At 40.3% G+C, this 23,656-nt stretch overlaps 1 protein-coding gene across 1 annotated transcript in view; it reads right to left on the bottom strand.

Moving 5' to 3' along the window:
• PIEZO2 (piezo type mechanosensitive ion channel component 2) overlaps positions 1-23,656 on the bottom strand; it is a 321,451-nt gene that overhangs the window by 13,392 nt on the left and 284,403 nt on the right. The window contains exons 35-45 of the mRNA XM_075494355.1: positions 22,480-22,646; positions 17,488-17,663; positions 8,728-9,120; positions 7,119-7,377; positions 6,424-6,606; positions 5,744-5,996; positions 4,870-5,002; positions 4,288-4,435; positions 3,957-4,171; positions 1,683-1,841; positions 175-322 (exon numbers count right to left, since the gene is read on the bottom strand). Coding sequence (XP_075350470.1) covers positions 175-322; positions 1,683-1,841; positions 3,957-4,171; positions 4,288-4,435; positions 4,870-5,002; positions 5,744-5,996; positions 6,424-6,606; positions 7,119-7,377; positions 8,728-9,120; positions 17,488-17,663; positions 22,480-22,646 — 2,234 coding nt within the window. The remainder of the gene's footprint in view (positions 1-174; positions 323-1,682; positions 1,842-3,956; positions 4,172-4,287; positions 4,436-4,869; positions 5,003-5,743; positions 5,997-6,423; positions 6,607-7,118; positions 7,378-8,727; positions 9,121-17,487; positions 17,664-22,479; positions 22,647-23,656) is intronic.

Raw genomic sequence — 23,656 nt, 5'->3', positions numbered from 1 at the left:
AACTAACATAAAGTACCCAATAGTCTGAATATTTCTGAACATAAACACCAGGTGTATCTTCTAACAAACTGTCTTTATGGTGGATTTCCCAATTATTTTGGGACTCGTGATTATTTCTCTTCATTTCTGCATGGGGGAGAGGAGGCCTGGATCACTCATATAGGGCTTCCTTACTTTTTCTGACTCTCGCCAACACTTCAGGATGAATATATGAGCATAGATATCTTCAACACAGATCCAGCTGGAAAGACTGAGAGTGGTATCAGTCCAAACCCAGTCCATTACTGCTCTCAGCTCAGTCAAAAATGGAACCAGGCGGAACCTGAAGGGAGACCACAGCAGATAACTCGTCAGAAATGGGGGGATCACATTAAATGAGCACAGTAAGTGTATAAATGACAAGAGAGAGAATTAAGCCAATGTCAAAGGACAGCTTAATGGGAGATTTTGAAAACACAAATACAATCATATCCTGAGATTGCACGGCTAGTACTGATGTTTTGGGGGTGGTATCTTTTGCAATAGCTCATGTTCCTCTAGATCTCCTTGTCAGGCCATAAACATGCTTTTGCATCATTATGCCCAGTAATTGTGATCGAGCCACTGATGGAATGGTACAAGAGAGACTTTCTTGTATCCCCAAATTCCTCGGACCTGGGAGCGGAGTAGAGGAACATCCTTCCACAGGATGGTGGGAATTTGTTTTATAGCTCCTTACACCAAGTGGTGCATGGCTTCTTTGCAGTAGGTGGGCAGTCCCCAGCTGCATATGGAATTGGGCGTTATGACTCAGGATTAAGCAGCAGCAGAAAGTGGGCTAACAGAAAACCAACATGCATATAGCAGCTGTTCAAAGTGCATCATTCCCTTTACTAGTCCCACACTTTTCTGCTTGGCCAGGTCACAAAGACTATTTCATGTGAAGAAAGCTTTCTTCTGTAACTTTTCCTACTGGAATGCAACAAGCCCATACTGAAAATATTGGGAAAAGGCTGAAACTATTCCAGCTTTTCTGTGAAATATGTATATGCTTTGAACTGGCTTAATCACAACTTCATGGTAACAGCGTAAGTGGAGGGTGAGGTACGCCTCCTTAACACCACATTTCACTCTGAGGTGACGCTGCGCCTATTACTTGCACTAACAATCCTAACTCCTGAAGAGTTTCAAATGTGCAGCGTTTCTCAAAAGATACACGAAGGAAACATTTTTTGATGCATAGCTCTTATTTCTCATGTGTATTGTCTTTCACTTTATTCTTCCCACCTGCTGAGGTAGAGTATGTAGACCTGCTCCAAAGATCTCTTTGGGATTTGATGTCTTACTACTTTTTAGGACCGCAGAGCAAATAACATTACCTGTTTTCTAGCACAATGTGTAGCCCCTATCTCTGTTCACAGAGGTGATTTCTTAGAAATGTTAAAAATGTCTCTTCCATAGGGGCCTGAATGGCTTACTGGTATGTCAGGCTTCTGGATTCAGATTTTTCTGAAATTTGCATTCCTGAAATTGATTTTTTGTGGACTACAGGGGACATATGGCATATACAGAGTGTGCTGTGCAAAATTTACTATCTCATTTCCAGCACCCTATGAAGAGAAGTCGTGAATAACCCCAGCATCTCATGACAACAGATCCTTATTTCACGGAAGGAAGGAGGAGGGCAGTAGGTTTAGACTTACCCTTGAAATAAGAACAGGTTGACATAGTTATAACTTTTTGTGAGGAAGTTGCCAAGAACACGAGTTGGATATCCGCAGCGTATCTGATATGCTGATAAGCCAAAGTAAACACATTTCACAAAATACCAGAGCTGGGCAACTGTGTTCTGGCTAAATTTCCTGTAATGGAAAAGACAGATAAAGGAAAATGATGAGCTTTGTGTCTGTGCGTGACCAAATTAGCTTGAAATGTTTTGTGCTCCTGGCAGTTTCCCTTTCCTGAGATCCTGTGAAAATCCCTTGGTTTCTGACCCCACTGCAGGGTTAAAACAGTATTTGCAGGACAATAAATGAGAAAGTCTATAAACAGCATCTGTTGTCACCTCAGGGTCACAGGGGAGAGACTGGGAACAGGCTTCCCAAAGAGTGAGGGCTCTGGGGCAGTGCCCTCTCCCTCGGGACGCTAGCGGTGCCTTGCTGCCCAACGCAGGCCAGTCCGCCCTCAGCCCCCACGACCGCACATCCCTCTCTGAGCCCTGGGTAGACGCTGCTTCTCTTGGCTTTTCAGAGGGCTGACGTCTGGACTGAATCTAGGCTGCTTTAATGGCTATTTGTGTTCACGAGGGCACCTCCAAGGTCATGAACTCATACAGGAATTTAAGTTGGAGTGACCTCTGAGGATCATCTTTTTCACACTCCCCTGCTTGAATCAAGTCTTACACCAAATTGTTCAGGGACCTGTCCAGTTGATTTTTGAGTATCTCTGGAGATGGAGATCCCACAACCTGTCTGGGCAACCTGCTCCAGTGTTTGACTACCGTCATGGTGAAAAGATTTTTCATCATATCTAACTGGAGTTTCCCTTTTTTCTAACTTGTGGCCTCTTGTCCTATCTGAAAAGAGCTTAGCTCCTTCTCAATGCCCTCTTAATAGGTAGCTGAAGACAGCTCTTCACTTTCTGTTCTCCAGACTGAACGAACCCCGTTCCCTCAACCCTTCCTCACATGGCATGTGCTCCATCCCCCTGACCATCTTGGTGAACGTGCCACTTCTGACTGCAGTTCAATAGCACGGTGGAACTGCAGGAGATGCCTCATGACAGACAGGATTTGTGAGCCAGACATGATCCAATATTTTCAATTACATCCCACAAAACTATTTTCATTAAGAAATTTGCAGGGGCTTCTAAGAATCAGCCTGACTTAGAAGGAATACAGCAGGTTACAGATGCAGATTTGAGATTAACAACTTGATATAAATTTCATAAAAGCACAGACAAAGTCAAAACAATTTTATTGCCTTTCAAGTGACCAAATCAAGCCCAAAGTTTCATATCAATTCTCAATGCACAGTAGATAGGAGATCCACTTGAAAAATGCATTTATTTTTCAAGTTGGGACACAATTACTACTGTACTGAGGAAAAATAAAACGTGTTTTTGAGAGGAAATGAGACCTTTCAGTCTTTCTTTACACTATGCATCTATTTTGTTTTTTCCCAGTAAAATAACTTGACTGTTAATGAAGTGTAATATGGCCAGGTGACACACTCCATTTCCCTGTATAGTCAATGGAGTGAGGTAAATGCTTCAAGGCAATTTAAAGTCCTAAGAGGGGAGTTAGCCAAGCACTAGAGAAGGAACCTTAAGCCCTCTGCAGTGCAGACTGAGGTGATAACTGCCTTGAGCCATGCAATGAGAAATGTTAGATTTGGGGGTGAACCTGACCAGGCGCGTGATACAAGATTTCACGCAGCAGGTGACCACTTCCACATCGCCTCCAGAGCCATGTGGCATGAGCAGGGGAGGAGAACTTTTGCTCTTCAGAAGAGACATGGGTTTTAGACATTCCTCAGTCTACAGAGATTTAAATCCACAGTTCACACATTCCAGGAAAGTGCTAAATTACAAGTTACTCTGAGAGAGACATTTTCTACTCACTCTTCTAAACCAGTGTGCAGCAGTCTTGGGAGTAAGGAACCGAATCAGAGGCCAACATTGTCTGAGCTTTAATCACTTAATTACAGGCAAGTTCTCTTTCACCTGCTTGCATTTTGGCCTAAGTTGAGAATATTTCTGTACACACTTATATAATTAATTCTTCCTCAAACTTATGTTGGCCACAGTTATTGCTGTGGAAAGGCACTCCAACATTCTGCTTAAAAATGAGACCAAGAAGAAATCTGTTCACCTGTTCATGATTCCAAAGCTTAGGTATAACCATCTCAAATTTAAATACAAACAACTTGGTAGAGCATCAGTATTCAACCCATATTGTCTGATTATAAAGGTTATACCTTTCTGTCACTCCAGGCAAGATAAAGAACATCCAGAAATGTATTCCGAAAACAAGGATGACCTGGAAGATGACCTTTCCCATGACAGTCTTTTTGAGGTACAGTGCTCGATCTACCACCATGGTACCAAACTGAATGAGCACCATCACCAAAAATGCCTCTGGGACCTGGTCCTCTGATAATGAAGAGGTGATATCTGCTGCTGCAGAGTGTTTCTGAAAAGGAAAATATAACAAGAGTGGTCGAGGAAGGAGGACACTCACATGATACTTAGCATCTACAGCATGTAAATCCTACTGAGGATTTACAGAGAGATGCCTCTGTGACATACCCCAAAAGCCCAAAATCCAAACACAATGATGATGAAGTCCACTGTGTCTGCGAGGAACATCAGCACATACACATCAGTCACTGCACTGTAGTCTGGATGAATAAGATTGTAGAAAAACTGTCTGATGGGCACATACACCTGGAGAGTCCTAAAACAACATAGACCGCAATATGATTTAACAACACTGTAACTTGCACTGAAGAAAAGAATGGCTGGGTGTGATATGAATAATGTTTCTAAAGATACCTAAGATCTACTCTGACAGCCTTCACAGGGCTTCACAGACACCAGTCCCTTGTTCTGATTGCTTCTAAACCACTGTATTAGCATTTGTTCTGTAGAAATATACATAGCCAACCAAGTTCACAGAGGAATTTAGCTTTTTTATCAGGCAGATGCTATTTGAACAACTTCAGCTGGTGGGACTTAGAGTGAAAGCATCCGCACACAATGAACTGTAAATGTACCCATTCATCCCCTTGAATTAACAGAAGTAGTAACCCGCTCTCTTTAAAATGCTGTTTTACTGCTTTACTGTATGGAGTCTCTCCCCAAACCCACACAACTCCTCACATTGCTCACTTTTTAATTGTAAAGGCCTTGGCTTTGATCATTTGCTCTCGAAACTTTTCCATAAGAAGCTCTTTTCTAGATTTTTGCTTGATGCTTAACACACTGCTTCCTTTCTGACTGCTGTTTCGTGTACTGGTACTTCCTGAAAAAAAAGGGCGGGAAAGAGAAGCTAATTCAAAATCAAAGTTTACATACAAAAACTAGAAGGTAATAAATCCTGACACTTCCATCCCATATATGAGTCCCACATTTGAGAGAAGCTTTGAAGTGAATTCTTATCCTTTTTTTCCAATATGATAAAATCTTGAGAGCATCCAGTAAAGGTTTAATCACTGGCAGATCAAAACTTGATTAATAACTATAAAAAGAGAAGACTAGCGATAAAGGCAAGTATTTGATTGATCTGACTCAGTCATCTCATTTGGTAATATATACATTCAGGCTAGAGTAAGCCCGTCCTTTTTACAAGATGGCATAGGTAATCTGTTTCAATATACCTAACCAAAACTTTTTCTCACTTCAAGTATCATCAAATGTAGATATGAAAAATGCATATGCTTTGCATTCCCTCTAGCTGGAGATTATGCTGAACCAGAAGTTCTGGATCTGGGCCACACTGAGCATTCCTTTCCCAGCTTTTGGATAATGTCATTTTAAAAACATACTGAATCACAAAGTATGGCTCTCCATTTGAACTTTAAGAAGGCTTGGAGTGTTTTCAAACATGAAGATACTTTGGTTCATATCCTATTTCCTCACTGAGGAGCAGCAGCATTCAGTAGCCTCTGGGATCTCCACAGTAACCGGCACAAGGTTTCAGCAGGATGATCCTATGGGAAATGAATGTTTGCTCTTCAAATCCCAGAAATGCCATGACGTTTACCTCTCTTAGATCTGTGTGAGGAGAAGCTGGACCTGTGCGAAAGCTGTGATACGCTGCTAGAGCTCTTCCTCCTGATGGCAGTCTGCTGCTCAGGGAAGTGGACATGGATGGACTCCACGGATGCCGCAAGATTGACAGATTTCAAAGAGGCAGAAGAGTCCCTCCTGCCTCCTGTCAGTGAGAGCTCATCATCAGTATCCTCTTTATTACTGGAGCTGTCCCCTTTCTCGTCTTCATCCCATAATCCATGGCACTAGTGGAAAAAGAAGAGAGCATTTCAACCTTGTATTTCTGTCACAGTATTTATCACAGGCATTGCTAAGCTCAGTCATGTGTTCACCACGGGGAAGACAATTCATTGTGTTGGGATATCACAGAATCATAGAATCACCTAACCTGGAAAAGACCTTTAAGATCATCAAGTCCAACTGTAAGTCTAACACTGCCAAGTCCACCACTAAACCATGTCCCTAAGTGCCACATCTACACATCTTTTAAATACCTCCAGGGATGGTGACTCAACCACTTCCTTGGGCAGCCTGTTCCAATGCTTGATAACACTTTCAGTGAAGAAATTTTTCCTAATATCCAAATGGGTGACTTTCCTATATCACAGGTGACTAAAAAAATTAAAACTAAAAATTAAATATAAAATAAGAAACTACATGATCTCAGATTACCTTTAAAATGGATCTGTGGAAGAATAAAGCAAGGAGCTGAACAAGATCATAGTGCACGTAACCCTCTTTCTTCTCAATGCCAATAATATTGGGTGGATGGTAAGGTTTATCTTTTGTGTAATCCACATATTTATTCCAAGGAAAGAAGCCAAACTGGAAGAAGTACTTGATGACAATGGCCACCTGTTCAGAAACACAACACACTTGGGGTGTTTTATAAGCATGGCAGATATAATAGCCTCGTGACATCAAGAGGGGAGAAATAGGCCTACTTTGTCAGTTTTATGAGAAGATAAACAAGCATATTCATTGCCGCAGAGGAACAACAGTTCACATTTCCTCGGTAATAAAGTAATCAACATTTACCAACAGATGATGCTCAGTGGTACCTGAGATACCACAAGAAGTGTATACTGTCTCTTGATTACCAATTACATAGTAGCTGTTTGCAAATGGTCTGTTCTTGTGATAACTGCTTTACATGCCAGGAAGGCTATTGCTCATTGCAATGAAGAAAAACATAAACAAGACCTTTTCATACCACAGAAATTGCTGAGGACTTTAGCAAATATTTACATTAATATGAAGGGCCAAAGGCCCCTGATCCTAGAGATCAAAAACAGAAAAGAGACCATGCAAAGCTTACAACTTAAATTTTATGTGTTAGACGTGGGGTTGCAAAAACAGCAGCATACCTCAGTGTAGACAATGGCTGTCATCCAGAAACGTTTGCTTGGCCGAGGAACAGACAGCATGGCCCAAAGGAATATAAGGATGGGAAGCACCAGGGTTATCATGGAGGCAGAGATCATGTGGTTAAGGATGATCACAAAATAGCACACCATTTCTGACCGGGCCACCAGCGTATTGTACAGGGCATAAATAAGAAGCAAGACTCGAGGCTGACCAACGTAGAACTTCTCTGACTCCTCCAGCTCATCATCATGAAACATCCTGTGAGGAGCAGAGTACCATAAATGAAATAAAAATTAATTGCACAAGAGCTGCTACTATTTTTCCTTTTGTAAAAGTATAAAATTCTGCTGCTGAGTTCAATGAAAAAAAAAAAAAAAGATGGGATTTGGTATTATAATCAAATAGCCTGATTCTAAGCTCAGAAAACAAGAATTTCAGGCAAAATAACTAGAAGCACTGTTCTGCTGTTTTTTAATTTACCCAGAGAGTCGGCCTGGCCCAGGAATTTCTACAAGCACCGCTTTCCTATAGTTGCCCAACCAACATATCTCAAGTAAATCACACCATGCTGGTGTGGCCCTGTCTGGATTCATATCTGATTTATCAACACTGATAGGAATTTGGAGAAAGTCCAGAGGTCCGTCAGGAGATGTATGTTATGAATAGTCGTGTGACATAAGACTGGAACATAATAAATGCCCTTGAGCATTAGATGTGTCCAATCTTCTCCCCTTTACCTAACTCAAATAAATATAAAAGGCAGCAAGAAATCATTATATAACTTTTACATACTTTCACAATTCTCTTTGCTTTTCATAAAGAGTGCCCTGGCCTGAGAAGAGATCTCACTGAAAAGCAAAAATGACTATGGAAAACCAGAAGGAAAGACACTGCATCTACAAAGCCAGATCCACACAGCCCCTCTCTCTCCAGATGCAGTCAGGCTGAAAGGCATTTCTATGGTTTAAGATTTTGTCCTTGCATTTGGGGAAGCTCTCCCCTAGTTGAGTCAGGCCGGAAAGCAGAGGAAGAAGAGCAGCGGCACCATCCCCACCTCCATGCTGGTTGTGCTACTGAGCACAGTGTCTGAGGAGAAAAGAGGGGAGCATCCTATCCCTTATGAAAGTACTTAGCAAGGTGGTCTCTCTACATAGCCCTCAGCTCCTACTGGCTTAAACAAAAACTCTGCCAAAGGTCAGAGTTTCCCTTATAGTAATCCAAAATAATTAAAGGAGAAACATTTTCCCAGACAGCCCTGGAGGAAACTTATTTGAAATCAGCTGCCTGGAGAAGAGAAGCTTTCTCCACAAGGAATATTTAGAAAAGCTCTTGACCCCATGACAATTGCAGCACAGAAGTCCGATGGTAATTGGAACAATTAGCTATGGTATCTGGGGAGAAAGTGGAGATTCTTTCCAACATGAATTTGAATCATTTTAGAAATCTGTAATTAGAACAACTGCACAGGAAATGAGCTTCTTCCCTTAAATCAAACTTAGTGTAAGGTCTGTATCAGAAACTGTAGGCTAGCTCTGAGACAAAAAAACAAAGTAATGACAAAACTTCACAGAATGGGACCAACAATTTTTCCCTGACAAACGTCCTTACTTGTTCAGAAGCAGCTCACTAGCCGTTAGCTCGTGCGTCAGTGGAGGGAGAATTGTATCATTAAGTTTGTCCGTCCGACTGTCGTCTGGGCTCACCATCATGAGGCTCTTACCAGCTGAGTCATCTGGGGAGCCAAAGGGAAGGTGTTCAAAGCTGACAGCTTTGCTGTAAGAAGGTGGAGCTTCTGCATTGCTATCCACAGTGGAGTACAATGGCACATCAGTATCAGGAGTATATGCAGCTCCTTCTGAACCTAGGCTATAATCTTCCACCTCTTCTTCCTCTGGCCTTGATGCAGAATGAGCTCCTTCCTCTTCATGCTCCCCTTCTACCTCCTCAATTGTTTCTGTTGTCCCCTGACGAGAATAGACCATGGTGACCTGCGTAGGTTCACTGTTGGGGGACGGACGAAGAGAGAGAGTTGAGGCTTACAAGGCTCACCACCAAGCAAAGTTTGTTAATTGTACCTTTATGTAGACTGCTGAGCAACCCCATTGCATTCCCAGGCCTTCAAAGTTCATATAGTCTGGTAGAAAACGTATCACCATGATCTCCTCTTACACATCTGGGACCATCTGCCCCCTGAACGACGTCCCAGTGAACTCACAGTGATTCACCATCTTTTCACACCAGCAAAGGGCAAATTAATATCATCATCAAGAGAAACTACACTAACTTTCCAAAAGTAGTTCAAACACTTTCTGACCAGAATCAGGACTTGCTGTTACATCTATTTAAAGCATGCTCCATGGTGAATGATAGGCAACCATGGGGTTCCTTCTAAACATGGTGCTTTTAACAACCACTGCACGGGTGCTGCACACAACTGGAACGTGAGCTAAACACACACATCAATTCTGATTCCAAATAAAAGAACAAGTAAATTGCTAACATGAAGAAATACAATCCAGATTACAAAACTGTTCCAGTAAGAGGGTATCTTGCTTACCTTTAGATTGCCCTATGTTCTTCAATACAGTCTTCATTTTTACCTTACCTGCCTGCTTTTCTTCTGTATGTACCTATTTTCTTTTTCAGCTGTTCTTACTCACTCTGTTCAGTTCTCTGCTTGTTCACCTTACTTATTCTCAGCTTTGTGTGTCCATAATCACTTTCTCTATTAATGCTCTGTGCTCTGCAACAGTCTCAGCTGATGTAAATTTATGCAGCTTGATGACTGCAGATGGGAATCTGGACACCATCGTTTAAAAAATATTTTCTTGGCTTTGCTTTCACCCTTTTCATCCCTCACAAGTATTTTTTCACCTCTCCCCTCAAACATCACTCTTTCTCTTTTTAGTCTCCATTCCAGCCCTTCCCCGTAGGTTAGACAATAGGGTTTGCCTATTGGCAAAAAACAGGTTAGCCAACTCTGTTTTTTGTTGGCTGCATGTTCTTGTATCTCAACAGAGACAAAACCTGATTTCACACAGCACCTATGAAATGAATGGGGCTATGTTTTCACCTGAAGTATAACCTTTTAAAGAAAACTGGCACTGGCAAGGCCAGCTGGCACTACCATCTCCTACCAAAATTAAAAATTAAGTTCCATCTCTTTTTCTTTTACACTGCTTCCAAACTTATTGTGGCTATGTTAGATCACTTTATTTCTAGCAGACTTTTAATTGGAATGTGTAACACTATTATTAGGATGTGTGTTTTGATGATTCACAGTAGCATTCATCCTGGTTAAAATGCACAAAACCATAAAATCCCATCATTTCAAAACTGATCAACACCAAAAATTTGTAAAACACTTTAAACGCTGAAAAAGAATGATCTAATACGCCATAAAAATTCATATTTATAATATTTATAATACTAGTTGAATCACTGTTTCCCAATGTCATATAAACCCCTGGTTTTTTACCTGCTAAAAAGTGAGTGAATGGCTCTGAACAGTTCTCTCTTGCACTGGATATTAATATTATTCACTATCTTTTCATAGCTATTTTCCCTTTCTTAATTCCAACAACTCACAGACTGTAAATCAATGGCAAAGTAATCAAAACATACTTAGCAATCCTTCCTATATGGGGAAAACTAAAAATTGAAAGAGCAGGGCTAATGTTTGCCTATCTTAGTGTCTAAAATTAGACATCTAAAGTCCATATTTAGGGTAACTGATTAGCTGAGAAACTTCACTTCCAGCTTCCAATTTTAATAAGAACAACCATCAGCCCGGTAACTGAAAATCAGACTCTTTTTTAGCTGAATAAATACAGACTTCAGCCTCATTTTAGACAGCCAGTATAATGTAATGGAACAACTTTAAAAACTACATGAATTAAGGATGAAAAACAAAACGAAACAAAACAAAACAGAATAAGAAGTCAAACAGCAAACGAGTCCTAGATTATGACCCTGGCTTTGAATCTCAGAATCGTGCCACAGCACAGAAGGGAGTAAAGCTTCCATTAACCATGCAAACCACTCTGTACACCACATATCTGCAAACGCAAATTTATGTACACTGCAGTAAGTATAATGGTATGGGTAAATGAGTGAACAAAGCATGCATGAGTTAAGCACCTTGACACTATACTGCCACTGTCAGCTGATGAGGAGGACATATCCATATTCTGCATTTTACGAAGCCTAGGTCGAGCGCGCTCACTTGTTTTAGGAACAGTGTCTGGTCCATCTAAATCATCAAGGGTTGACTGCCTTGAGAACAGCATGGTTGCTTCAGTGTAGCAGCTAGCAGCGCAAACAGTTATAAAGACAGTGTTAAATACAAATGATGTTACTATACACACGGTTCAGTAAACAAATATGCTCGCCATGCAGCAAAACACTGACACAGAGAAAAAAGGTTCAGAGAGAAGATAAGGATTTTCTTGGAGTCACCATGTAAACACATTGCTACGCACAGATTGCTCATGGTCATATTCATATAGGGGCTATAGAAGGCTAACAACCATCTGTTCACTATTCAAAGAGATAAGAAACCAACACAATGCTCTACATGCTTTCCAGGGGCACCAACTTACATATGTGAGGAGGTTTTGGTTTGTTTGTTTCCCCCTGAAATTTCCAAATTCCACAAAAATGTTTTGGGAAGTGACCTCCTCTGTACAAATTCTATTTTATTAATGATATACTGTGCTGAACCTTTCTGCACAGGTACAAGCCAATTTCCTAAAAGAGCCCTTAAAACTGAGTAAGCTCATATTCCACAAATAGAAAAATAGCTGTCAGACATTGGCTAATCCTCTTTCCGAACCAAAGAGCCAAATCGGATATGTTACTTAGCCAGTAGATGCATGCCAAATATAACCTGCTCTGCATGCGATGGCTTTTATTTTGATATTTAGTAGTAAGCCGTGATGATTCTTTCCAGAAGATTTCATTTATTTCAATCACAGCTTAAAAACGATTTCAAAATTGGTAACAGGCACATCTTGAAAGAAAGAACAGATATAATAAACCCTTATCTCCTTCCACTTATCAAATACAACAGGACGTCAGAGACATACACCATACATTGAGCATTTATGTGTTACTGGAGAAAAGAAGAAGAACTGGATGAGTTATGAGAAAGAAAGTACATAATTAAATACAAGCATATAACATAGCAACAGGAAAGAAGCAAATACATTAATGACATATGGTAGGTAAAAGAATTATTTCTCCTGTAAAAATCTTTGAAAAACACAGATGTCTATGAAATAAGTTGAGGGACCTGGTGTTTTAACACATGCAGTGACCTGCCTGAGCCTCTCAGATAGAATGAGAGAAGAAAGGACCCCAAAATGCAGGATTTACACTCTGCTTTTCGGTTTTTTGAGTCCATCTGTGTTACACCTGAGCAGCGGCAGCAGGGGATTTGCTTCCTTGGCAAGCATTATGTTTGTCCAGGGGCACAAAGAATTGGGAGAGAGGTCAGAAGGGAAGTGCAATGGCGTTTGCTGTGTTACTTTGGTCTTGCTAGCTTGAAGTGAGGAAAAAATCTGCTGGCATGAAGTGACAGTTTGCAATTATTGCCTTAAGGATAATGGGGAGGAAAACAGCAAAATATGTGGAGCGAAGAAGCAGTTATTCTTAGGCCTGCACTCACTGATGGTCTTTTTTGACAGAATGGGCTGAGGCTAAAAGCACACTTTAGTCTTTGAATAGAAGAAAAGTATCACCAAGATACCAAAGGTATTGTGAAATACTTTCCTTAAAAAGAGTATTAATGGCAGGGGCTCCTCTGTCCTGCCAGTTCATTTGGCCAAGACCCTTTACAAGCCACTTCATTATTTCTGTGCGTGCACAAAAGGCACACAAGCATCCTCCAGACAAAACCTGGAGGGCTGTCTGCATGGTGCAGGGTTTTGATGAAGCAGCAAATGCTGCTTGCTATAGGAACAGGAGATCCACCCTAGAGGCCTGATTCAGCAGCATGGAAATCAGCTGGAGCTCCGTGTTACTGACTCCAGGGGGTTTCCCGTTGCACATACACCTATGGAGTACGGCCAGGTTGTTTACTATCAATGGGGTTTTGGTGCTAAAATATAGGGAGATGGCAGCAAGTAGAGAATCTATTTTTTGCAGATTACCTTTCTGTCTGTGTGCTACAATGTTATCCACATGTTATTTTAATTCTCAAGGGCTGAGTTTATTCTTCTCAAGAGCAACACCTCTTACTGAGGTGTTGAAGTATTTTAAATGCAGACATAGTTCAAAGGGAACCTTCCAAGGGCCTTGAGCAGAGCAGCTGTTGAAATCAAAGTAGCACATGCCCGTTCATATATTTTCAATGGAAGAAACATATGCCAGCTGCCCTCCAAAACATGTAAGTTCTGACCTGGGTCCCAGAAAAATCAAAGGAAAAACATCTATTAATCCCAACAGATAAAAACATTTGCCCAGAAGGAGTCCCTGCAATAATTTGGTTTAAAGCTGTTTTAAATGAAGGATGAATCATCAGAAGAATTATTGACTGAGCAGCTGCTCTGTATCCTTGAATGTCAGGAGATGTGTATGAGATGACACCTCTAGCACACTCTGTGTATTCTTTATGTACTTTAGGAACATGGTTCTGAACATGGAGGAAAGGAGAACACCAAGAAAGTGGAGAGATTTACGCTTGGCAAAGCTGCTGTTGACTCAGTCATTGACTATCACATAAATTTAATCCAAGCATATCTTCCTGAGTGACTTTTCAAATTTGTGTCCTTGGAGACCTTAAAAAGCATTAGCTTCTTGAAATCATTCAAGGACTAGGTATTTTAAATTGAATGTTCATTAAAAGCCCCAAGTTCAAGCATTTTATATGAAGTTGATCGGGTATCCATTTCAAATGGGGATATATATAGCAGAGATGTTTTTATCCTCGGTGAGCGGGAAATTTCTTACTTTACGACTTCCTTTTTGCTAAATAAATTTACCCTTCCCAGAGAGTTTATTAGTTTAAGGGGTGACTTACACATTTTTCTGGGTTTTTTTCTGTCCATGGGCTAGTTACTGACTGGCATTACCTTTATGAACTACTACACTCCCCACACCTGCAAGCAAAGATCCCAAACATTTCCTATCATTCACGCTCCTAAATCAGACACAGATCCAGCCTCAAACTGGGACTCTCCTTTCATCCTTTCTCCTGCCTCCCAAGGCAAACATTACTTCTCCAGTACTCCGTGCCTCAAGCCCTATTCTCCCATCTGGTGAGGGAAGTACAGATGAAAAGTGGTGTCCATAAACACCCTGACCCCACTTGTATGTTCACTCTTACAGGAGGGTCAAGGGTTCCCACCTGCAGCTCCTATAAAAGCCTACACACAGGTAGAGTTGGGAACTGAGTATGTTATTTGTGATGGACAAAAATTAATACAAACTGAAGTGGATACAAAACCTTGGATATCCTGAAATCTTACTTAGGATCTGCATCTAGCTGCTATTTCATAATCGTAGGCAAAGTCCCATAAAGGCAGCCAACTGGTTTTAGTAAGTTTCCAACCATGTTACTGAAATCCACAAGCTGTTTAACCTAATAAGCAGTTCATCAGTCAAATGGAAACAAACAGTAGCGAATGCTCTACCATGCTAGCTCCCAAACCCTGCTGGTGGTGCTCCTCAAAGAGCTTGTTAAGGATCAACATCCATCTCTTCTCCTCCTGGCCCATATGAACTTTGCACTTTGGCCTTTAGGATACATGAGAGTATTTATACATAAAGAGAAACCAAACAACTACATTATGAATACCTCATTACACCTCTAGCTACTGTACAGAAAAATGACTGCGAATAAATGACAACCTTACTAAAAGAGAAAATCCCACAAAGGATACTCTGCAAAACTCCTTTTAGAGCTTCATCTAGGGTAAGAACAACATCCCTGGATAAGACTTACAAGGGTCAGCCCTGAACTTCACAAGAAATGAACAGTTCCTGCAGCTGATCAGGAGGGTTGTTCTCTCTGGAAATCCAGTGTTTAGAGCACTGAGCAGATACCTACAGTAATTCCCGTCCTGAGTATTGAGGAATATGTATTATTATAATGGAATAGCTTCTGTGCTTCTGCATCCCTGTGTACTTCCAGACATGCCTACCTTACTCATGGACCTAATGTCCACTGCAGAATTATGTGTAGGGCAACCAAAGTATAACCAGAATGCTGGTTAGAAACCTCTGTCCCTTCCCAAAAGTTTTCCATTGCAATCCTAGATCCATGATCACAGGGATGGTTTAGATTTAATTAGTTGCTTTTACATTTACTGGAAATTGTTACTTTGAAATGTAAAATGCCCCCTTCTCTTGTTTGGGCAATTAAAAAAAATTACTCAATAAACTCACATGAAGTTCAAAACATTTCACATTTCTAAAAAAGCTCATAAGCACTTTTGCAATCCCAGGAAGAGACATGCAAGGCTGCCCCAATAGACAGATGGCATTATCATTCAATCAACAGACTCATTTTTGCTTCCTCTAATTACAGGTCATTATTATTATAGCAGATGTGCATAATTTGTAAATACTCTCAGTGCAAGAGTATTTGATTGTTCATTACCAGAAGAGAATTTGAGATTAGAGAAATCAGTCATAATACTGCCTTTGCTATTCCTTTGTTGATAGGTTCTGTGACATCTTCTGAGGAAACGGAGATGACAGTAACACATGTGAAAGATTTAACTTTTTCTGTTGCAAAGCAGCTCCACAGAATCACTGAATTCTTTGAGTTTGAAAACAGATTTTAAATGTGTAAGTATGGTCAAAGCAGGGTGACAAATGGGTGGTTATTCTGAAAAAAAAGACGTAAGTGGGGCTCAACACTGGATACTATCTCGTCGAAGAGGCAGAATTTACACATGAAAATTACAAGATTTGTCTTTCTTTTTTATAATTCATTTTGGAATTGGCTTCCTTTTGCTTCTAGTTAAAGTTCTTGCTAACATGGCTGTATAATAGTGATAACTTCTATCTATAGTAAACAGTGTGACCAAAAACTATTTAATGAAAGCAGGACTGATATTACTATTCTTTCTATTAGGCGAGACTGAACTTTGTGGAGTTAAGTTCTGCCCTGCAGATATCCAAGTGGCTCCAAGTGAGCTGGTAATAGAATTTGGCTTTACGTTTTTCTCACGTCATCTGACTCCTGTAAAACTTTGAGACAAAACAGAAAGGTGTTGCTTAGTTGGGTAGCTAGCCACCAAGAAAGATTTGCTTGGATTTTACTGGAGTGAACCTCTCAAAGGCCAGTGCTCACCCTGGGGGGGCAATTTGGTGAATATTTTGTTGAAGCATAGTACTCACAGGCACTCTCTTACACTTGCTTTTCAATACCATCAGAAAGAAAGACAAGCCCTTGTTATTTTCAGTCTGCTAACATCTACCCATATGTCATTAGTAAAAGCTAAGCATAATTTACTGTACACAGAAGTTACTGAGTTTGCTGGGAGTATCAAACACAATATGATACTGCCACACTTCAGAGAAGACCAGGAGACAGCAGAATGCAACGGATTATGAAACAGCTGGATTTCCAAAGCCCTCCCTTCTCCCTCTCACGTTGGACAATTTCTGCAATCTCTTAAAAGTCAAGAACACCAGGGTCATGGTGGGAACAGGCTGCCTCTGTAAGAGAAGGAAGTGAACGTGTGTGCCTCTGTGTGCATGGAGCAGCAGGAGCATGCAGTAGTTTTGGCAAGGGACTTGATGGCATCCATCTTCAGAAAAGAATGAGGAAGGTGGTTTTCCTGAACTAGTGTGGGTATTTGATCCACAGACTGTGTAGTTCTACCGGACTGTAATCATAGCAGTTAGGAAATCAGGCTCTTCAGATGATCTTTGCCCTGTTTGTATGAGAGGGGGATTTTGTTCTCTCAAATCCAGAATCTCTCTCAAGGCAAAGCCTCTTTTGATTTGTGGGCAACAGACAAAAATTTATTTTACAAAGACAAAATATTCACAATGAATGATCTTTCCCCAAAGTCCACGCCTGAATTCCTAAAACAGTATCCCATAAGCATCCTCAGTAGGCTCTTACTTTCCATCACTTTTTACAAGATCACAACCCCTGTCAATGACTAATTCTAGGGGAAACAGAAAGCAGTGGGGTAGTCATGCAGTGGAAAAGGAGTTAAGCCAACAACTGAGTCCACCACTGTAAAGGAATAGTAACATATAGCAGAGTTTTCACTATTAAAATGGCATGGATAAATCAAAAAGAGGATTCAACATTGATTAGAAAGTTCATCAGTACTTCGACATTATCTAAAGTTATATCTAGTGCATGATCCCTCTATCTTTCACAAAATAAAATTAAATCAATACCTGGAGATACTGTCACGAGAAGCTGCTGAATCTAAACTATCCATTCTTTCAGATGCTTGCAAACCAGAAGCTTGACCGAGATTTTTATCAATTGAGTCCAGTCCTGACTCCTTAGAAAGTTTCATCATGTGGTTCTGGTAATACATATGGATGCTCTCCCGTGTTGGAACGTTTCCCTGTGGAAGAGAGTAGAGGTAGAGGTACATGGCAGGAGGGAGGTGTATTCCTCGAGGAACTGGTTTCTTCTGTTATTTGGCAAGGAACAGATTAAGGACTGTGCAAACAGCTTCCTAGTAAATAATAACCTCCCACTGGTAGTTCCTTTTCAGAGTGCAAGTCAGATTCTGACTTAAATTACCATGGCACAAAGTGGTGTGTTTTCAAGCAAAACTGGAGCAATGCAAGTGGTTTCAGGCTATATATAGCCAATAAAACTCTGCCGGGTGGACCGCAGATCATTCAGCATGAAAATGAGGTGTGGGCTGAGACCATGACTCAACCTGTACTCCAGCAACTTTTGAGATATCTCTTTTAGATAGCTTCACTGACTCTAAGAACAATCATATATCGTAGTGGTCAGTAGCAGGTTTTTTTAAACAGAAAAAAAAGAAACAGGTAATGTACAAACTGATCTAGATTTTCATTAGTGTCCCAAAAAAAGAATTTATTCATGAATTATGGATACAGCTGGAAAACCATGAAAAATACACTGAAGACCATTACTCTTTCTCTGTGACTTCAAGATCAAGCAAGTTCATGAAAGGATGGTTTTATTAACTGTCAGCCTAGATCTGGGCATAGAATCAAGTCTTTCTGGCTATGATATTGCAATCAGAATTCTAAAGGCATGTCATAAGAATAAAACTGAGAATTTTATAGCCTGTTCTTAGGCAGAAACACATCCAACTCATTCCACTAGCAGTTGCATTGACTTCAGAAGATACACTGACAGAGGAGATTGCTATTCTTGAACAGTCATTTTTCTGACTTATAATGAAGCCTTATGCAAGGAGTTTTTCCAGCTAAAATAATAAAAGTAGTCTAACATACTGCCTGTATTCCCTTCACTAATATTATTAGTTACTAGTATTTCAACTCTGGTCCTCTACACTGTCCCAAATCTAAAATTTTCAAAAGCTGAAGTTTTGTCAGAAAAATATCTTAAGAACAAAATCTGAAACTCAGGTTTTTAATTAGGTTTGTTTGTATAAAAGCTGTGCTGCTTCTACAGTAATAAATGTTTGTGCCATTATGACAGCCTGCCTCTGAAATTATGGCACACACTACATTCTAGCTTGACTGCAGGCCTGGGATAAAGGACGAGCTGTGACAGCCAAAGTGCCCCACAACTGATGGAGGACTCAATTTCAAGTTCTACTGTAGCTGGAAGAGAGACCAAAGGGACTTCATACATCAGGTTAACTGTCCCCGACTCCACATCGGACAAAGAAACGTGTCACCATCATGGCTGCAGCAAGAGCCTCCTTTCTTGGGCAACAATGACAGGCATGCGGCTGCTACACAGACTTGGGGATGCAATGCAGGAACTGATGATTCTGGTGTTCATGGGTACCAATTTCACAGAAGAGGAGAGAAAGTTCCTAGAAAAAATCCTGAAGTTTAAAGCTATTGACTGGGGGGGGGGTAATTCTTTGAAGGGCCCCTAGTACCAGAAGATTTAGCATTGAAGCAGGACATACCAGCCTATACAAGGATATATGGGCTCTATTGTAATCAAAATAACATCAGGCTGCTGACAACATGAAATTGAAATAAATAAATCTATTGGGAACAAAGGATAGGAAAAACTCAATAAAGCTGAGGTGAGAGGTAGCAAAAGACGATCAAAATAAGGTCCCAAATAAGTAATGGCCATAAAAAGGCAGTTAGCCTGGCTTCTGCATAAATGTTAAAACTCTAAAAACTCAGGGGCAGTGAGAAAGAATCACGTGATTTTCAGTGAGGATGCTGAAATAGCAGGGACTTCTGAGACCTGGGGCAAAAATGAATATCACTACAATGCTGTACTATCACAGTACGAATTTTATAGGAAGGATGGAATGGAAGAAAGCTTGAGAAAGAGGTGGTATGGGTCAAAAAGCATAAAGTATAACAAATTAAGTAAATTCTGTGCCAGGATTATCACAGAGTCTCTGTGGGTGGACTTGAACCAATTAATATTGAAAAAGTATAGTACGAAGGCTCGATTCTTGACCATCAAACCAGGAGTGCACTAGTGCCTATTAAATATTAAGGAAGATTACAGAAGGTGCCATCAGAATAATAATGTACAATAACTCAAGTTAATTTTCAAATGTACTCATGTAGCATAGGTAAACGTTATGAAAGAGCCTGCACACACACACACACACAAGTCACCAGTATGGAAAAGACCAGGAGGAAGAAGCAAGAAGACATCCTTCAAGAAGTGAAAGTCATGAGGAAAACCAAACAAGAATGAACTTTCTAGAGTTAAATGTAAAACTTCAGCGAATTAGACTACAAGAGATGCTGAGGAATAACTTGCTAAAATAAAAATAAAAAAACCCTGATAACAAAAACATTTTCAAGAATATCATAAGAATCAGCTGCCAGAAAGCCAGGGTATCAACAGGTGATCAAGGCATAAGGAGGTGTAAAGGAGTTATGGCAACAGGACAAGAAAAGACTGAATTTTTTCCATCCCTTTTCACTGCAGAAAGTCACTGACATTCCCAGTGGAATAACTTGAATCCCATGGAATGACTGGAGTAATTATTTTATAAAAGACAAGTCTGAGAACAAAACAATAAACTGAGCACTGAGTGGAAGGTGCTCACCCAAGAGTTCTGCAGGAACCAATGGATGAAACAGTGCCAGGGGAAGAGAAGGCAACACCAATCCTTAAGCATGGCTTCAGGAGTGATCCTGAGTGATCCTTGTAAGAAATTAAGCAGTCATGAACTAAAGCAGACTACATCTATCTCTTGTATTTATCCTCCATTAAAAGACCGGAGACAAAGGGCACAAACAAACGTTTTTTCTTTACAAAGGAAGAAGGTCATTGACTGGTTCCCCAAAGGAGTTTTACTGTCCAGCATTTTCAGAAATAATCCATGTAAGGAGGAGAATAGTGATGTGATAAAGTTTGCAGATGAAAAAAAAATTATCTGGAATATTCAAGTGTAAAGTTGGCTGAAGTACTACTGAAGAACTTGATAAAACTGAGTGACTTGGTAAAAAATGGCAAGAAATGCAATGGGAAAAATAACCTAAACTGTATATACATAATGACAGACTTTCTGTCAGCTTTTGTTAGCCTTAAAGGTCTTGGACTCAGAGTGTGTAGTCCCCTGAAAATAGGCAGCATTCACTAAAAATCAAAGGAGCCTGACTGTTAGATCTTACTAGGAAAGCAAAAGAAAACACATCATACTCCTCTATAAATCTGTGATTTACCCACACCTTGAAAACAATGTGTAGTTCTGGTCATCCAGTCTTAATAATGCCATATTAAAACTGGAAATCGTATGAAGAAGGACAATAAAGATGATCAGAGGCACTGGATGGATTCCATGTGAAGAGAGGCTAAAAAGAAAGGGACTTTTTAACTAGGAAGAGAATGACTGAGGAGAAGACTCCATGCAGATTTATACAATCAGGTATAGTAGAGAAAAATGGAATACATCTCTGATCTACAGGAGACCCCAAAATGATCAGGAAGTGGGTTTAAAATGAATGGGAGGACGTACTCTTAAGCACGCCATATGGAATGACACTACAGAACTCCATATTGTAGGATCTTCTGGAAGCCAACATTAAAAATAGATTAAGAAGGGACTAGCCAAACTCCAAGAATATAGATTCGTTGGTACTATTAAAAATAATGACCCAGATGCCATTTCTGGTTTAGGGTGCCCTAAACCATCCATTGCCACAAGCTGGGATATATTCAAAAGAAGGATTTACTCTGAATATGCCACGTTTCTTTTGCTCTCTTTTGGTTATTTATTTATTTATTCATTTATTTGCTATTATTATTCTTATTATCCACTTACTATTGGACACCTTGGGGAAAGTAACAGTAACTAAACACTAATACTGAAGCAGCCCTCTCTTCGTGCTCAGTGCCTCCCGGCCAGACTGGGTACAGGTTCCCTCTTACCAGGAAAGCCTGCCTCTTGAACCTCCTGCGGTCGTGGGCAGCCTGCTTATTGTGCCGGCAGATGTCGACAGTGGCTGGGCAATACGGGGCTTTATTAAGGTCAAGAGTACTAATGTGTTGTTGACCTTGCCAACCCATTCATCTCTGAGACAGACTGCAGCTTTTAAAAAAAACTGGAAAGAACTAAAAATGAGGCTTCTATGCCAAGTTTCCAGGAATAGTGGGGTAGCTAGTGACTATACATAAAAATACCCGTGCTTAAAACGAGAGCTTTATCCAACTTCAAGGTATTACCTACTTGCATTTTGAAGATCCAAATACATTTCTAGTTACACTATCAACATTAATCTTTGATAATAATGGGCTTTACTAAAACATAATTAGTTTGTGGAAGACCACATAGCTTCATTGTGAGTGAAGAAAATTATGCCTCTATGTTGTCAGTCATTTTCAAGGCAAGTTGGTCTACAAACAGACTGAAATATGCAGACTGAGGTAGTTTTTGAGCTGTTTAAAATGCCATGCCTTCTCCTCTCTACTTGCATCTATCCTGTCCCCTCAAAACCACCCTTTATTCCAGGAGAGGTTCAGCCAAATCCCTATATCAACCTCTCAAAGAATTATTTTTCCAATAATTTGTTTTGTGTCTAGATAATAAATCAAGTAATTTATTATTTATATATTTATAAAACAGCAAGCTGTAAAAGAGTCCAGATCTATTTTTAAAATGCATGTATAAGTGAGATTTTATTATTTTTCTCCTTAACACAGTGACCTGAAAGGACAACCTTTCATTTTTCACTGAGTTGGAAACGGCATTAGCAGACAAAGAAGACCAAAGGCGTTACCTTCTTAATCTCCCTGGTCAGCATACAGCGCTCGATTCTTAGCACAGTGGAGATATCGATGTGTTCTCTTGAAATGGAATTAAGCCAAGCCGTAAAACTGTCTAGTGTTGCCAGGAAAAGGACCCAAGTGAACTTCAAGATATTAAATATCCTCTTGATGATGTTATCTAAGGAAGAGGAAAAGCAACAGAGTTAATGAACGCAAATATCTCATTGTATTTCTGCTTGGAGTTAGACTCATTTTTCCTTTATTGTCTAATAATAATAATCCAGGCTGCAAGACCCTGTCATAGTAAGGAATCTCTGAAGATGGCTGGAGGCCTTTTGGCTGTCTGGGCCATTTTCCTGCCTGTATGTCTAGGCTTATCATCTGGAATCCCTTTTCCACCCCGTAACTCCCTGGTGCTGCAATCGCTAGTCATATAAACAGTCCCTGATTCTAGAGAGACGCTGTAGGCACAGGTCTGCAAAATGAAACCCAAAGATTTGGACATCTCCTGAGAGCTATTCAACATCCCCAGCACCCGTGATCCCAACAGCCGCTCAGCCAGCGCGTTGAGCTGAGCCTCTTACCTGTCTGCTTACTCGTGCGCGCTTGTCTCTGCACAGAGTTTGCCTTTTGTGCGTGAGCCTTGCTTAGCTGAGTTTGAAAGTCTAACCTGCCTAAACAGTCTTTGAATCTCTCCCAGTTTTCCAACCACCTAAACACACCTCTTTGCTTTTCCTGTTTCCAAAGCCTCTCCTTTTTTAAACAGGCTGGACTGTGGCATCAGGGATCTCAGATCAGCTAGCCCAACTAACACAAATCATATAAATTATTTATAAAACATTACTCTTGCACCATTTTGCCAAAGCAGTACATTCTCCCATGAATAAGGCTTATGGGTTTATACCAACAATAGTAGCTTTATTTTGCTCAACGCAGCTGTCTCAAGTTAATTTCTCATTTCAGTAGGTCCTAAATGCTAAAGTAGTTCCTAAATGCTAAGGTTCCTAAATGCTAAAGTAGTTCCTTTAATGCTAAATTAGCAACTGCATTTCTCAACCAAAAAGCAGCACTTTCAGCTTATTTTTCTTCCACTCCCAAACATACACACCACACTACAGTTCTTAAATCGTGTTACACAAATCCTAAAAAATTTCTTTCCAACTAGCCAGTTCCAGAGCTACTTGTCCC

This window comes from Mycteria americana, chromosome 2 (assembly GCF_035582795.1).
Source record: "Mycteria americana isolate JAX WOST 10 ecotype Jacksonville Zoo and Gardens chromosome 2, USCA_MyAme_1.0, whole genome shotgun sequence".
Classification (NCBI taxonomy): Eukaryota; Metazoa; Chordata; class Aves; order Ciconiiformes; family Ciconiidae; genus Mycteria; species Mycteria americana.
The sequence above is the reverse complement of the archived record's forward strand: the minus strand, read 5'-3'. Positions and strand labels throughout refer to the sequence as shown.